Source organism: Phaseolus vulgaris, chromosome 7 (genome assembly GCF_000499845.2).
Source record: "Phaseolus vulgaris cultivar G19833 chromosome 7, P. vulgaris v2.0, whole genome shotgun sequence".
Lineage (NCBI taxonomy): Eukaryota > Viridiplantae > Streptophyta > Magnoliopsida > Fabales > Fabaceae > Phaseolus > Phaseolus vulgaris.
The window spans coordinates 24,346,893-24,362,608 of record NC_023753.2 but is presented as its reverse complement, the minus strand read 5'-3'; the positions used below and the strand labels follow the sequence as shown (position 1 = coordinate 24,362,608).

The 15,716-nt window shown below is 33.5% G+C and overlaps 2 protein-coding genes across 2 annotated transcripts; one reads left to right on the top strand and one right to left on the bottom strand.

The window, feature by feature from the left end:
• Positions 1-896: 896 nt before the first annotated feature.
• Positions 897-2,066, bottom strand: LOC137829288 (uncharacterized protein YBL113C-like). The gene is made up of 3 exons (XM_068636092.1): positions 2,062-2,066; positions 1,570-1,806; positions 897-1,251 (listed from the first exon to the last, which is right to left on the bottom strand). The coding sequence occupies exons 1-3, from the start codon at positions 2,064-2,066 to the stop codon at positions 897-899; spliced, it is 597 nt and encodes a 198-aa protein (XP_068492193.1).
• Positions 2,067-3,307: 1,241 nt separating this feature from the next.
• LOC137828758 (gamma-tubulin complex component 4 homolog) lies at positions 3,308-13,528 on the top strand. Its single transcript, XM_068635443.1, has 16 exons — positions 3,308-3,725; positions 3,857-4,124; positions 4,192-4,328; positions 4,698-4,796; positions 5,738-5,858; positions 6,461-6,727; positions 6,921-7,001; positions 7,095-7,178; positions 8,531-8,617; positions 8,741-8,796; positions 8,895-9,071; positions 9,742-9,967; positions 11,159-11,247; positions 11,727-11,880; positions 12,816-12,938; positions 13,012-13,528. Exons 1-16 carry the CDS (start codon positions 3,577-3,579, stop codon positions 13,078-13,080), a joined length of 2,187 nt encoding a protein of 728 aa, XP_068491544.1. The 5' UTR covers positions 3,308-3,576; the 3' UTR covers positions 13,081-13,528.
• Positions 13,529-15,716: the final 2,188 nt, after the last annotated feature.

Genomic DNA, 15,716 nt, shown 5'->3' with positions numbered 1-15,716 from the left:
TGGTTTATGTTCTGATGGGTTCACCCCTTATGTCCAAGCTTCAACATCCCCATATTCTTGTTGGCTATATTTCTTACTCCTTATAATTTGCCTCCTGAAATGTGTATGACCAAACCATACATGTTTTTAACTTGTCTCATACCTGGCCCAAGTAACCCAACTAAAAAAATAGATGTCTACATGCAACCTCTTATTGATGATCTTAACCAATTGTGGAATGAAGGTGTAATGACATATGAGATCTCCACAAGAGAGAACTTTGTCATGTGAGCTTGCTTGATGTGGACAATCAATGATTTTCAAGCTTATGGCATGTTGTCATGATGGGGGACTAAAGAGAAATTAACATGTCCTCATTGTATGGAGGACACGAAAGCTTTTACATTACCACATGGTGGTAAAAATAGTTGGTTTGACTGTCATAGAAGATTCTTACCTACTGATAATCCATTTTGGAGAAGTAATAAGAGATCTATGAAAAACAAGATTGAATTGGATGGGCCTCCTTATTTTCTGAATGGAGAGAAATTGTGGGAATTTATCCGAGACTTTCCAAAGGTGACTGATGATCCGTTTGATACCTTACCACGGTATGAACAATATCATAATTGGACAAAAAGATATATCTTTTGGGATCTGCCATATTGGAAACACAATTTGGTAAGACATAATCTTGACGTCATGCACATTGAATTTTTTTTTTTTTTATAATATCTTCTAAACTGTGATCGATGTCAGGGGTAAAGCAAAGGACAATCACAATGCAAGAATGGATGTTGTTGAACTCTGTGGACGTAGTGACTTAGAGTTGGTTCAATTACGAAATGGGATGTTAGGAAAGCCAACGACAAATTACGCTTTCATAACAAAAGATGCAAAATCAATTTATATATAGATTACAAAGTTAAGGATGTCAGATGGTTATTACTAGTCGTACTAGAAGTACTAGCAGTACGAGAAGTACTAGCAATACTAGTATTACAAGCAGTACTAGTATTACTAGCAGTACTAGTATTTTTAGTATTAATAGCAGTACTAGTATTACTAGCAGTACTAGTATTACTAGTAACACTAGTATTACTAGCAGTACTAGTATTTCTAGCACTACTAGTATTAGTAACAGTACTAGTAGTACTAGCAGTACTAGTATTACTAGCACTACTTGTAGTACAAGCAGTACTTGTACTACTAGCAGTACTAGTACTACTAGCAGAACTAGTATTACTAGCAGAACTAATATTACTAGTAGTACTAATAGTCCTAGTATTACTAGCAGTCATAGTATTACTAGCAGTCATAGTATTACTAGCAGTCATAGTATTACTAGCAGTACTAATATTACTAACAGTACTAATATTACTAGGAGTACTAGTAGTACTATCAGTCCTAGTATTACTTGCAGTACTAATATTACTAGCAGTCTCAGTATTACTAGCAGTACTAGTATTCTTAGCAGTACTAGTATTCCTAGCACTACTACTATTTCTAGTAGTACTAGCAATACTAGTATTACTTAGTACTAGTATTATTACCAGTACTAATATTACTAGCAGTACTAGTATTACTCACAGTACTAGTATTTTAGTATTACTAGCAGTACTAGTATTACTAGTATATCTAACAGTACTAGTATTACTAGGAGTACTAGTATTTCTAGTATTACTAGTTTGTTTAGCACTACTAACAATACTAGTATTACTAGCAGTGTTAGTATTATTAGTATTACAGGTAGTATGAGTATTACTAGCAGTACTAGTATTACTAGTAGTGCTAGTATTACTAGTAGTGCTAGTATTACTAGTAGTGCTAGTATTACTAGTATTACTAGTAGTGCTAGTATTACTAGTATTACTAGTAGTGCTAGTATTACTAGTAGTACTAGTATTACTAACAATAATAGTATTATTACTAATATTACTAGTATTACTAATATTACTAGCAGTACTAATTTTACTAATAGTACTAGTATTACTAGCAGTACTAGTATTACTAGCAGTACTAGTATTACTAGCAGTACTAGAGGACTAGAATTACTTGCAGTACTAGTATTACTAGCAGTACTACATGACTAGAAGAAATTATCTAAAAAATTACAAAAATTATTTATATTTATTTTTAATTAGATAATTTTATCTCTTGAATAACTTTTCTTGATTTTAAAATAACTAAATAACTTCTCTTTTTAAAAATAATAGTTATATAAATTTTTAATACTATTTTTACAAAATTATATATATATATATATTTATATTTTAAATTATATTACTTTTCAATTAATTATTCATAAAAATAATAAATTTATATAATTATATGTATTTTAATTTAATAAAAATGTGAATATGTGTTTTGACTAGTATAAAATAATTTATGATTATCTTTGTTTTGTTTAGTTTAATGCAGTTGGACGTTGATATATTCTTAATTGAACTATCTAAAACATTTCTTGAATAGTTTTCATTTCTTTTTCAAATAACATTTACATAGGTTATAAAAATACTTGTAATAAAAAATGTAATATTTAGTATGAGTTTATATTCAAATTTATTTTTTAATATAAATTTTAACTTTTAGAATCCAATCTTAACGAAAATATACAGTTTGTCTATTATAAATATTTACTACAAGTACATGTGTGACATTTTTTTAAACCGTTATTTACTTTATTTTTTTCTTTAAAATTTTAAAAATAGTTATATAATCAATGATTAGAACTACACTTTATTTTCAAGTTACAACTCCTTATTTTAAAGGAATTAGCTAAAAATTTATAATTGTTAATTTTTTTAACTATCATTTAAAATATCTCTTAGAAAAGTAGTAAATAATTTTTTTATTTCCAAAATAAATTAAACCAAAATGCAAATTATGCGCATGTTTAGTTAAAGAAAAGTAAAATTCAACATCTCATATAATTCAGTAAGTATAATATTTTTGTTTTTTTAGCATTGACCTATCTTGCACAAATACGAATATGGACATTGACACGACAGGACACGGAGATACGTATAATTTCTAAATGTACGTATAATCTCTAAATGTAGGATACAAGAATACGTATCTATATATTATATAATTTTAAATTATATAAATTGAAAATAAATATTTATGTGTAAAAATATGTTTCAGATTGTTTTGGAGCAGGAAGATATTTTTCATGATTAATTCAAAGAATTTGTCTCACATTTTTATAATCATAATAAATATTTATACAATAAATTTAAGTTTTTAAAAAGTTATTATATTTATACATTTTAAAATTGTGTTAGAACCATGCTAGAATTTTAACAAATCCCACAAATATTTTTTTGAATTCAACACTACACTAAGTGTTCTAAGAGTGTTTCGACTTTAATTTAAGAGAAGTGTGACACCCTGATAGGCAGTGAGATTTAAATTTTGCAGGAAAAATAGTCCTTCAGCTGCTCAATGCTTTTGGAGCTTTCATTTTGAACTTGCTTTATACTTAAAAATTCAAATCTCTTTGATCCAATCTAACCCTTCTTCTCCAAAAGATCCAGTTTTCTGAACGCATGCATTTTCTCCACAAGCGATAGGTTAGATTTTCAAGAGACAACAATGTTGCACGAGCTTCTGCTAGCGTTACTGGGCTACACCGGTGATTTAATCGTCGACCGGCGGGACCACCTCACCGCCGAAGCCCCCATCTCCGACGAATGCACTTTCAAGCTCGCTCCCGACATCTCTTTTATCGACCCAAGCGACAGGTTCTAACTCCACCTTTTAATTTAATTTTTCTTTTTTCTAAACCCCAAAGTACAATTCTTTTAGTTTGTAGGGTAATTTTTAATGGGCACCCTGAAAATTGAAACTTTCTAATGGATTGTGTTGGATGCAGGGAACTTATTGAGAGGATCATCGTGTTGGGGTTTTATTATAGGGAGATGGAGCGGTTTTCAGCCAAGTGCAGGAATTTAAGTTGGATAAGGTCTGCGAATACGAACCCTTTGGAGAAAAAGGAGAAGGGAAGTGTGTATCGTAGGGCCCTAGCCAATGGCATTGTTGAAGTGCTCTCAGTTTATAGGTCTGCGGTTCTGCATATTGAACAGAAGTTGTTGTCCGAAACCATGCCTATCTTGGCGACAGTTACTCAGGGCCTTAACAAGGTAATTTTTTCTGTTCTCTCTTTTCAGTTTATTTAGACGTTGATTTTTATTTTGATTTCTTTTCCAGTTTTTTTGCCTTTTGCCTCCTCTGTACGAACTCATCCTGGAGATTGAGCGTGATGATATTCACGGAGGTCAACTTCTTAATCTTCTGCATAAGAGGTGCCACTGTGGAGTGCCTGAATTACAGACTTGCATGCAAAGGTATGCATTTCTTTTGGTGGATAGTATTCTTGGCAGTGTTAAGATGCAGGTTATGTCATTCCAACTATGTGATGATTAGCCTCTAAATTCTGCTGTTGTATGAGACTAGTAGTAAAAAACATCTAGGGTTTAAAATGTTAAATCATGAATGCTTTAATTCTGTTAGCCACTACAAATCTTTAATTTAGTATAAAAAATATAGGTGTTAAGTAAAAATATCGAGGACTATCATGTTGGGTAGTTTAATGATGGATTTCCTTTTGGAACTAATTTATTTCTTCTGATCCTTAAAACATCGCATTAGTCTTCAACTTTCACCCTTGGTTAATTCTTATTATCTTTTTTTGGCTATTATTGTCCAAAGCTTAGGCTTCTTTGGCATGGACACCAGGTCATGTATAACCAGCTTGCATCATGGATGGTTTATGGGATTCTTCAAGACCAGCATGGAGAATTTTTCATTAGGAGGTAACTCCGTATTAATTTTTAGTGTGTCTACTGTTGATATGCTTGTAAACAAGTCTCAAAACAATTATAGGGGCAGACTGATATGATGTATTGCAAAAATGGTGTTGAGAGTAAGATATACTCTTTTGTTAATTATCCTGGACTTCCAAACTTTGTAAATGCATTTGTTGAAAATATTTTATTTCCACGATTGATGTATCATACTAAAAAATTGGTTATAAATGATAATAATAATATTTTATTATTATTATTATTATCAATCATTGTCATAATTTATCAAAACGATTGTAGCCTCTGCTATATTTCTATAGTTACTGTTATATGCTAATGTCACCATGAATTGACAATGACTAAATAATACTTATCTGTTTCATCTGTTTATAATGTATGAAAACATCTTATATCATCTTGATTACATGTTATAATATCTTAGATTATCCTTTAGGATTAATTTCCTATTTTCTCACTAACTTTTAGAATTGGTTTCCATATTTCTTCATCTTATGATTGGTCTCCTGTTAGTAGGAGTCTGATTAGTATAAATAAAGGGTTAGTACTCTAGTTTTTTTTTATCATATCATCACATTATAACATATCACATCATATCAGGTGAATATCAGTTTCATAATATTTTTGTTTCTTTTATTTCTACTGTGTCTCCACACTTAACCCCATACCTGAGACAACCTATCCAAAATCATCAAAAGACGAAAGGTTTTATCACCTCTGATCTCTCCCTTCCAAACAAGAAAAAAACTATGCTAGTAAAATATATGATGTGTGTGGTACATGAAAAATTTATCTGGATATTAGTTCATCTTCTTCACCTCTTTTAAACTTTGTGATTATTTGGTAGCATTGATAATTTCTGGTTTCTTAGGTTTTGAGAACTCTTATTTTCCTTTGAATTATATATTTGACCTCATTCATTTGCTTTTCAGGCAAGAAGATAGAGATGTAGGAAACAACTCATCTCATCCGGACATCTCTGAAAAGTTGGCACGCATGTCAACTGATGATGCATCTTTGTCTGATTGGCACTTGGGATTTCATGTTTATTTGGTATCATTAGCTAATTCTGGTCATGTCATGACTCTGAGCTGCTTTCCTTTGAGTGTGCATGTTTCAAGGTTTAAAAATTTATTGGCGAGAAAGTGAACTTTGGAATGTAATATTCCCATGTTCACTATAATCCATAAAAAAAGTTATCGTAGGTACTGTTTGAGCTAGGGAAAGTAGTAATACCTTGTTTTTGCTTCATTTTTGTTCCTAGACAGGGTTGGGAAAGTTATATTCCAATAGGAATATGGAAGATTATTGTCTAACCCAATTATTATAACTTCCATTTCTACTCTTAATGATTTTGAATTTTAAAAGATATTCCCAGGAATATTCATATCTAACCCAAGATATTTTTTAATTTACTCAGGAATAACATTTAGTATTCTTGGGAATGTCATTCCTTGAAACAAACGTGATCGTTTTCATGAATATTGTTTTGGCTTAGTGTTTGTAAGCTCACTTTTCTGTATCAATGAATTGCATGTTCCATTCTTTAATGAATTGGATTTTGTCCACTTCAGTAATTGTCCTTAACATTAGATTGACAGGTCACCCAAGGGTTGATACATACAATTTTTACTATTTATAATTTTGTTTTGCAGAAAATGCTGCCAGAATATATACCTGAGCGTGTTGCTGAATCAATTCTTTTTGCCGGAAAAGCTGTTAGGGTTCTACGAAATCCAAGTCCTTCCTTCCAGTCTGGGGATGCTATGCATCCTCAAATGCCTAAAAGTTTTCAGAAAATACATGGATTAGCAGGGCGTTTTCATTTTCACAGGGAACCTGCAATTAATATGGGAATAGGAGATGATTTGCTTCCACAATCTGAGGCAGATAAGATTGAAGCAATGCTTCTGAACCTAAAGGTTTTCATGTCCTGCATTTCACTCAATCATATAGATGCTGATTTTCCAAAGCTGTTTTATTAAATAGTTGGATTGTTGGCAGCCTTTTGATGTGTCATACTTTTTCGGTTCTGACTAACTGACTAATAAATCATTCTTTACTGTTAACATTTCCAGTTAGTGTTTAGGAAAACTCATTATTAACTTTCCACAGGAATCATCTGAATTTCACAAAAGATCATTTGAATGTGCTGTGGACTCTGTTCAGACTATAGCAGCCAGTCATCTCTGGCAGGTGCTTAACTTAAATCTTCTGGTTCATGTATTGATTAATTTTTGAAGCATTTGTGTTCAGAGCGTTTAATTTCTATTCCCTCTATGTCTGCAGCTTGTGGTTGTACGTGCTGACTTGAATGGCCACTTGAAGGCCTTAAAAGACTATTTTCTATTGGCAAAAGGAGATTTCTTCCAGGTAAAGCTTGAAATATTATCTACTCTATACTAACATTTTGAATGGCAATGAGTGCATCAATTTGCAAATTTTGTTTTCGTTGTGTTAGAAAAAACTGTATGAAATAAAAAGTTGAGGTTGGGGCTGGGAGGTGATATGATATGATGAAGAGTGCTTACCTGACCACCATGCCAACTCTAAGCTCACAACACCCTGCATCTAATGGGAGACTTTCCTATTTAAATTAAACCATTGGACAAGGACTGTTGGGTTGAACTTGGCCCACAGACCCAACATATACCCTCATGACCCTTTGCACATGAGTGGTGATATGTTAACACCACAAACAGTAAAAAACCTTAACTTCACAAACCAATAAAATAATATTTTAATCATATTTAGTTTATTTTTTAATTTTAAATATTATTATAATATTATAATATGGTGTCAAGTTTATGTTTTCACTGTGTGTGGTGTCTAAGAAATCTTTTCCTTTGTGCATATCAGAGGGTTTTGAACTTTTGATAACTATCCATCCATCAAAGAGTGATGTCAATGATATGTTTTCTCCTTTTCTGCATGAATTTGTTTTAATTAACCCTTGAAACTGATTATTAGCACATTTATTTAAACCTTTTTCACTGAGGTATAATTTTTTAAAAAAGATAATCACTTTTTTGGTTTGTTATGTCTTAGTTACAAAAAATCAGGAATTTTATTAAAATAAAAATTTATTTAAAATAACTTCCCATAAAATCAATTATTTATTTAAAAAAAATGATTTTTTCATTGTTAACAAACATAATTAACTTCAGCCTTTTCTAAAGTCTCAAAAAAATAATCCCTAAATTATTATACATCAGAGTCACTTCTTTTTAAATCCTTAACAAACTGGCCCTATATTGGTTTTATCATAATCGTTGTGTGTTTGTGTCTATGGCCATATTATATGACATTACGTTTAATCAGTCAATGTTTAGTGAAATTTATTGTAGATTACTGATTATTTTGAATATTGATACTAGCTTGAGTATTTTGTAATTGATATATTATGGTAGGTAGGTGAGTTTCTCCCTGTCATTTCTGGATCTCCAACATCTGCCTTAGTTTTTATTTTGGAATGATCTATTTTTTAAATGGTAAAAAATATTCTTTGAAACTGTATATTGGTTTAATTTTCTGAACTACTAAATAATTCAGTTACAAAATAGGAGACGTTGCAAATTGGTCTAAACTTTTAGCTAGAAAATTAACATTGGGAAGTGTCTCATCTATATATGCATCAATTACTCACTGATGTTCAAACCTCAGTTTGTCTTGAAATTTTAATGAAATTATACTGACGTCTTTGATTTACTCATTATTTATGCAAGTGTTTTCTTGAGGAAAGTCGTCAATTAATGCGATTGCCACCACGCCAGTCAACAGCTGAAGCTGATCTTACGGTCCCATTTCAGCTGGTTTGTTTACCTTATGATATGAATGATATTTTGGTTTCATGCCATTCACCAGTTAGTTACATCAATATGTTTATGTTTTTAGATGTATTAACAAAGCTTAATTGCAACTCCTTTGAAATACAGGCTGCATTAAAAACTATTGGTGAAGAAGACAAATATTTCTCTAAAGTTTCCTTGCGGTTAGGATTCATATTCATTGTTTTTCCTTCTTTTTGTGCTAGCTTCTCGCTGAGCTGTTATCAACACTGTGCTAATATGTTCTCTCTTCCCCCTTTAGGATGCCATCTTTTGGAATCACAGTTAAACCTTCCCTGATCGATTTACCAAAGCCAGCCTCTTCACTGGATGGTAGTGCTTTATCAGAAGTGTCAGTAGATGGTTGGGATGGTATTGCTCTTGGGTATTCTGTTGATTGGCCTTTGCATCTGTTCTTTACTCAAGAAGTCCTCTCTAAGTAAGTTACTACTGCTAATGTCCTGAGGTCCAAGGGCTGATTCTTTTCACTTGCTATTTATTGCAGCTATACTAGTTCTTCTAACTGGAAACACTTTATGGTATAAAACTTCTTAAAATGTGTCATGGATTCGTATGCCAACTTTGCAGGATATACAAATGTTAGATTATGATAAGGGCCATTGGTTTAAGAGATATACATATTATTTATATGTAGGGGATATATCTTGTGAGACCACTGGTTTAGTTTTAATATGAAGACATGGGGACCATTGGACCCTCTGGCTTAAATGGTCAAGATTGAAAAATGTCTTTACAAAAGTCACATGACTTTGTTTTTAATCTTGACATTTAATATTCAATAATCACTTAATCAGGATTTGCTCCCTCCCTCTCATACTAAAACAATGCTTTCATACATGAGAGCATGTACAAACTAATGTTTCTTAAACCAAACTCTTTCACATCATATTCTAGAGAAGTTACATGAGAGCATCTATAAAAGTTGTAGTGCATAAGTTAACTTCAACTTATGGAGAAATTTTGTTAATTTTAGCTTCATTTATTTTTTCAAAAGTACTTATGGAGAAGTTTATTCAATTAGGGCCTATATATCTTAAATAAACTTATTATGTTAATTCTGGGTCAGTAAATTTTCTGCACAATAACAGGTACGTCAGAATATTCCAATACTTACTGCGGCTCAAACGGACACAAATGGAGTTGGAGAAGCTATGGGCATCTGTAATGCACCAATATCATAGTGATTTTGCCAAACGCCGAAATGATCAAGAGAAGTGCTCAGAAACACAGCAGAAACAACAGAGATTTCGACCAATGTGGCGTGTTAGAGAACATATGGCATTCTTGATCAGAAATCTCCAATTTTATATTCAGGTTGTCATTCATATCTTATCTTTGATGTTGAATTTGTTCTGTTGCTACTATAAATATTATTTGAACTTCAAAGTAATTATAGGATTGATACACTAGTTCAGCACTTCTATATTTGTTTGGATTCATGTACTTGGGTGCAATATGCTGAATATGCAAGCAAAAAGTCATCTGAAATGGACATGTAAAAAAGTGTATTACTATTACAAAGCCTTCACAGTCAATTAGGCCAATACTGTTAAATTAACATAACCAAAGTGTCCATTGTCCAACAAATATAGAGAAGCTAGTTTCTAAATTAAAAAAAAAGGAGATTTATATCTTGTCCAAACTTGTCGGGAGTCTATGAAGAAGCATGAGAGACTGATATGAATCTTGCGGAGTACTACACCCCAGAAGCTTAGCCATGCTAGACATCATAGTTGGAGATTCCAAAATCTTGTAAATTCCACTCTAGAATCCCATACTCAAGTCCTATACCTTGTATTGGATCCTAAAATCCCACGCTTTGTAGCCTTGTGCCCATAAGAGTTTATTATATTAGCTCTTTCACTAGTTTACTCTTGTACAAAGACTACAATGCTCTGTCACCACTTGTTTGCTGTTGAGAGACATGGTGAAAAGCTTTGATATAAATTGATAAAAGCTTTGGGAGAACCACACCACGAAAGCAAGTCAATCTCGCTATTGTAGTTGGAGAGCCTAAGGCCTTATAAATCCCTTTTAATGTGAGACTCGAGTTCTATACCTTGCAAATTGATTCTAATAGAGAAATGTATTTTGTTTTTGTGTTTAGCACAAATTTAATTCCTAGAAGTGGAAGTGGTAATCGTTTAGGGTCATTTAAGAATTAGGAATGGACTGGGCTGGTTATTTTGTGATTCCATGACATTACCATTTGAGATTATGATTCTAATAATTTTAAGAAGGTACAATTGGTAAAATTAGAATTTACAGGCTCAATTTTAATTCTAATATTCAATTTCATGCTTAAAATTCTAGATGCCAAATAAGCACTGAATGAAGATTATTATTATTATATTTATATTAGCAAAAAGTTCCAATTTGTGTTTGGTATTAGGGAAAGAAGTAGGGTGATGGTATCCTAATTACAATTTTCTCGTGTGTACTGTACCTTTTTTGCAGCAAATAAAATCTCTGTTTTACATTTAAAATTGTGCTTTCATTTTTCAGGTTGATGTGATAGAGTCTCAATGGAATATTTTGCAATCTCATATTCAAGAGTCTCGTGATTTTACAGAACTTGTGGGCTTTCATCAAGAGTAATACTTTTTGAATTGCATGCTTTTAGTCTTGACATTTTCTAGTGGTGTAAAATCATCTTGCTTGCTGAACTATTTCAACATGCATACTAAGAAAACCAGCACAATCATGGTTATCCAAATTAAATACAGCTCTGTGACCATTGACTTAGTACGCCAACTTATATCCTATTGCTCACCTGCAGGGATCATATTTTACTTTTTATGGTCAAAGATAGCTTTTAGTTTCAGTTTGCTGCTATTGATAGTAACAGCAGATCAGCATAGAGCTTCCTTTACCCTGAACTTGTGGTTTAATGAGAAATTAGGGCTTGATTAATGTGCACTTTATTCTCTTTGGAAGCATGTGTCAGGTGCCTTGATGTTTGAACTGTTATTGCTTTATGAATGATAAACTCGCTACTGTGCTTTATTGTATTCCTTTTGGTGGCTATTTTTACCTAGTACATCATACTATTCGACTTTTATGTCTCCAACAGGTATCTTTCAGCCTTGATTTCACAAGCTTTCTTGGACATTGGTTCTGTATCGAGGATACTGGATAGTATCATGAAGCTTTGCCTGCAATTTTGCTGGAATATTGAGAACCAAGATAACTGTTCAAATACTTCTGAACTGGAACATATAGCTGAGGTGATATGTATTTCTGCTTTTCTTTGCCTAATAATTGTACAGGAACAAGTATCTCAATAAAGCCATTATTGTCCTCATACAGCTTTATATATTAAACATAGTAGGCCCAACTATCTGAGCATTTTTAATTAAGAGAAAAGAAGATACTAATTTACGATCATCTTATTCAATCTGTCGTGTGTGAATGCCTTGTTCAGGCTGTAATATTATGATATATCTTGTATATCAGAAAAATACTCTTGTTTCTCCATATAATTCATTATGATTTAATAATCAATGATGAGGGTAAGGTTATGATGATAAATATGTGAATTCTATAGCTGTAACTCTTAGGTAAGGTAAGACGGACTAAATTGAATTTGGGGAACTTCAGAATGGGCTTTTAACTTTTATACAGTATTATTTATCTACTCTTGAACTTGTCTGGTAGTAGTTAGAAAAGAGTACAATATAGTTGCATCTTTATGGTTCTGTTCGCATATCACCTTTTTTAGTGGAAGGTGGCAAAAATTTATATGGGAATGTTCGCCTGAGACCTTCTGTTTCCCTTCAAATATCTGAAGTTCTACCTCATTTGTCTTTTATTCTCTAATTTATACTGTAAAAGATTGAACTTTCTCTCTTCTCTTCAGACGTGTTCATAGAAATTTACTGTATCTGGAGCTAAATTGCTAAGGCAGTTTTGTATTTAAATGCAATGAATAGTCACCCTTTTTCATCCCTGTTTCAATTGATTGGGCCTTTCCAAATTAATGGTTTCATTTCTATATTTTAGATGAGATCTCCGTCCTTTACCGACGTCTATTGTTTGTTTTGACTGTTTATGTATTGTTTGCTTTCTTTAATCTAACATCTATAGGAATTCAACAAGAAATCAAATTTCTTGGTTTTGACTGTTTATTTATTGTTTGCTTTCTCTAATCCAACATCTGTAGGAATTCAACAAGAAATCAAATTCCTTGTACACTATACTGCGCAGCAGCAGACTTGCTGGAAGTCAGCGAGCCCCGTTTTTGAGACGTTTTCTCTTGCGATTAAATCTGAATTCCTTCTTTGAGGTAAAACAACTGGACAAATACTTAATCAGACTGTTTAGATCAATATTTCTCACTGTTATTTTTCCCTTAACAGGCAACTGCAAGGGGAGTTCTGAATGTTGTTAGGCCACACCCTACTCTTCCTGCTTTAAACCAACAATAGTATCGATATCATTCCACCACAACTTCAAAGTTTCCTGCTTCTTGGGGTATTTGGCATGTGAGCTTCAGTGGAGTGACGGATTTTACTGTTGACATTCAAGTTGCGTTGCTGTTTGACCTTCACGCAACTGTCCTCTGAAAGTCAGTTGCACATTCCACTTGCTATGTGGTTCTTGATCCTAGCTGATTTTGATTGATTTTAATGTAAAAACACTGGCCAGTTTGGAAGGTGGTTGGTGCATATGGTATTTGGTGGCTAGATGGCTGTTGCTGTCTTCGCCACACTGTTGCATTTTGTAGATGTGAGCATTGATATTTGTGTATAGTGCAATTGGTTTTTAATATGATTACTACATGCTAAACTAGGTGATCCCGCGTGGTTTTTGTTTGTGGAAAGTGGACACGCCCTCTCCCACCAGAAACATTTTATAATCTGAATTTTTCCTTAAGCCATTGTATCCGGTAACTCTGCTTTATATATCTGGTGTTTCTAATAGAGTATGATACACAAACCCATTTGTACCATTCCACTACGCGGACACCCAGTGTGCGGGTGAAATCACAAATTTTTCCACTCGCAACTGTCTGATCAAGTGTCCAAAAGGACATCAGATTCTGACAAAACACATGCTTAAGGTATTACCATAATCTGTTCCAAGATGTCTGTCACCTTCAAGCTTCCCATTTTGTGTACGCTTTCTAAGCATATTGAATACCGTAGTTGCACTAAATTTTATCTTACTATGCAATGCGCTCACGAATGAAGCTATATATCATCGATGAACTTGATTGTAAGACAATGCCCGTGCAAAATCATATCCTTCGGAAGGTTCAAAACAAGCAGCACAAGGGTCTGCACTATGATCTGATATTTTTATTGGGTACAGACTGTGTTGTTCTCATTTCAACAAACCCTAAACAAAAAAAATGCAGATCATGAAGACGTATAACTATACTTTAAAAAAGACAATCTAAAACCATTTTGTCTGAAGAATATAGGTTCACTGCAGAATGTGGCTTACGGAATATTCTCTTGAAGCTCTCCTGCTTCTCGATGGCATATTGGCATTGATAATGTCTTGATCATACATTATCATCATCAATGCCAACGGAGGGTTCATGCACAAAACCCATTAAGCATTGATAATTCTTTTTGGTACCTCGCATTCGCTCTTAAAAGTTCTTAAAAATTCGAAAACGAATGAGAAGTCTCACAAGAAAGTTGTGAAGAGCAGAAAAAAGGAGCACCCTTTAATTTTCATTTTTCAGGGATTTTGGCCCCCCTTTTCCATCAAAAAAACTTACTTTTCACCTGTGATTTGTGACTAGAGTTCAAGCAGTGTTTGTGTGCATGCAGGTTAATTTTGTAAGCGCCATCCTTTGCTGATAAAAAAAAAAAAGCGCCTTCCTTTTTCCTCCAGGACTGGATGAACACTTGCAGTGCCTATGCACCTGTAACTTCTCATTATATTTTAATAGCTAAGAGAATTGACGAAAATAAGTTTTAGAAAAACATAAAATTATTCTGCTTAAAAATTGGATAATCTTTTTTTACACCTTTTATGAGATCCAAGATGAATGGAAAGAAAACAACGACGGGAATTGAAGATATATAATGAATTATTTAATAGAGGCAAAAAATATAAAATAAATAAATAGGTGTGAAAAATAATAATCAATAAAATGATTGGACTAATATTGTGAAGAGAAATATCAATTATGGCTTATTTATTATTTTAGTTGAGACCAAAAATTCTTTTGTTTTTTTAACTTATTTTCCACGTAATACAAAGTTAGAACTGTAAAGTTCTATACTATGATTAAGTCTAAGGAGTACTACTAAACCTAGGGTTTACTAAATTTTTTCTCTCCTTCCTTTTTCTAGAATATCTCACTTATATGTGAGATTTAGGTTAACATAGATTGGACCTGTATGTTATTGGGCCTATCTTAACATTATTATCCGTCCCAGAAAACACTTTGTCTTCAAAGTGGTGTCTTAAGTGCAATTGGGCCACTGGTACTTCTTGGGTTGGGGTTGAACCGTTTGAGCATTTGTTTGGTTGTGGGGGTAGAGTATTTTGGTTGTAATGTGGAGGTGCGGCAGGAAATTGGGTCATAGGAGGGATTTTAGGCTTGCTAGGGTTGGTTTGGGGCGCCGCTTGTTCTTGTATATTAAGGTTTTGGTGCACCTCTTGCTGATTAGGGTTTGGAGTGGACGACACTGCTTGGGAATTAGGTTTAGCTGGAGAGGGCTTGGATGGAGGTGATCATTTGCTGCTGCCGCTATTGCTTTGCTTTTCTTTTCTTTTTTTTGGGAGAAACAATCTTTGGTGCTTTAATGGATACGACGGGAGGTGTTGCAGGTGACATTGAGCGGCGTTGGGGTGCTGGCAGTTGAATGGATCTAGACGTCGGTAGTGGTGTTGCGACGTGTGTCCTGGTGCGCACAGAGGCTGGTGGCACTAGGCGGCGCAACAATTGGGGCGCGGGCGGTGTTGTGACATGTGTCCTAGTGCACGCGGAGGCTGGTGGCACTGGGCGGTGCGACGGTTGGGGCGTAGGCGCCGTTGTGGCGTGCGACCTAGTGTGCGCGGAGGCCAACGGAATTGGACTGTGCAACAGTTGAGGCGTATG

Bases quoted from the DNA above. Each gene is read 5' to 3' on its own strand.
- LOC137828758 (XM_068635443.1), top strand. From the start codon at position 3,577: ATGTTGCACGAGCTTCTGCTAGCGTTACTGGGCTACACCGGTGATTTA. The intron at 7,002-7,094 runs GTGCTTAACTTA...CTATGTCTGCAG, and splicing joins CAGCCAGTCATCTCTGGCAG to CTTGTGGTTGTACGTGCTGA. The intron at 12,939-13,011 runs GTAAAACAACTG...TTCCCTTAACAG, and splicing joins ATCTGAATTCCTTCTTTGAG to GCAACTGCAAGGGGAGTTCT.
- LOC137829288 (XM_068636092.1), bottom strand. The intron at 1,252-1,569 runs GTGAGTAATACT...TAGGACTATTAG, and splicing joins AATACTAAAATACTAGTACT to TACTACTAGTAATATTAGTT.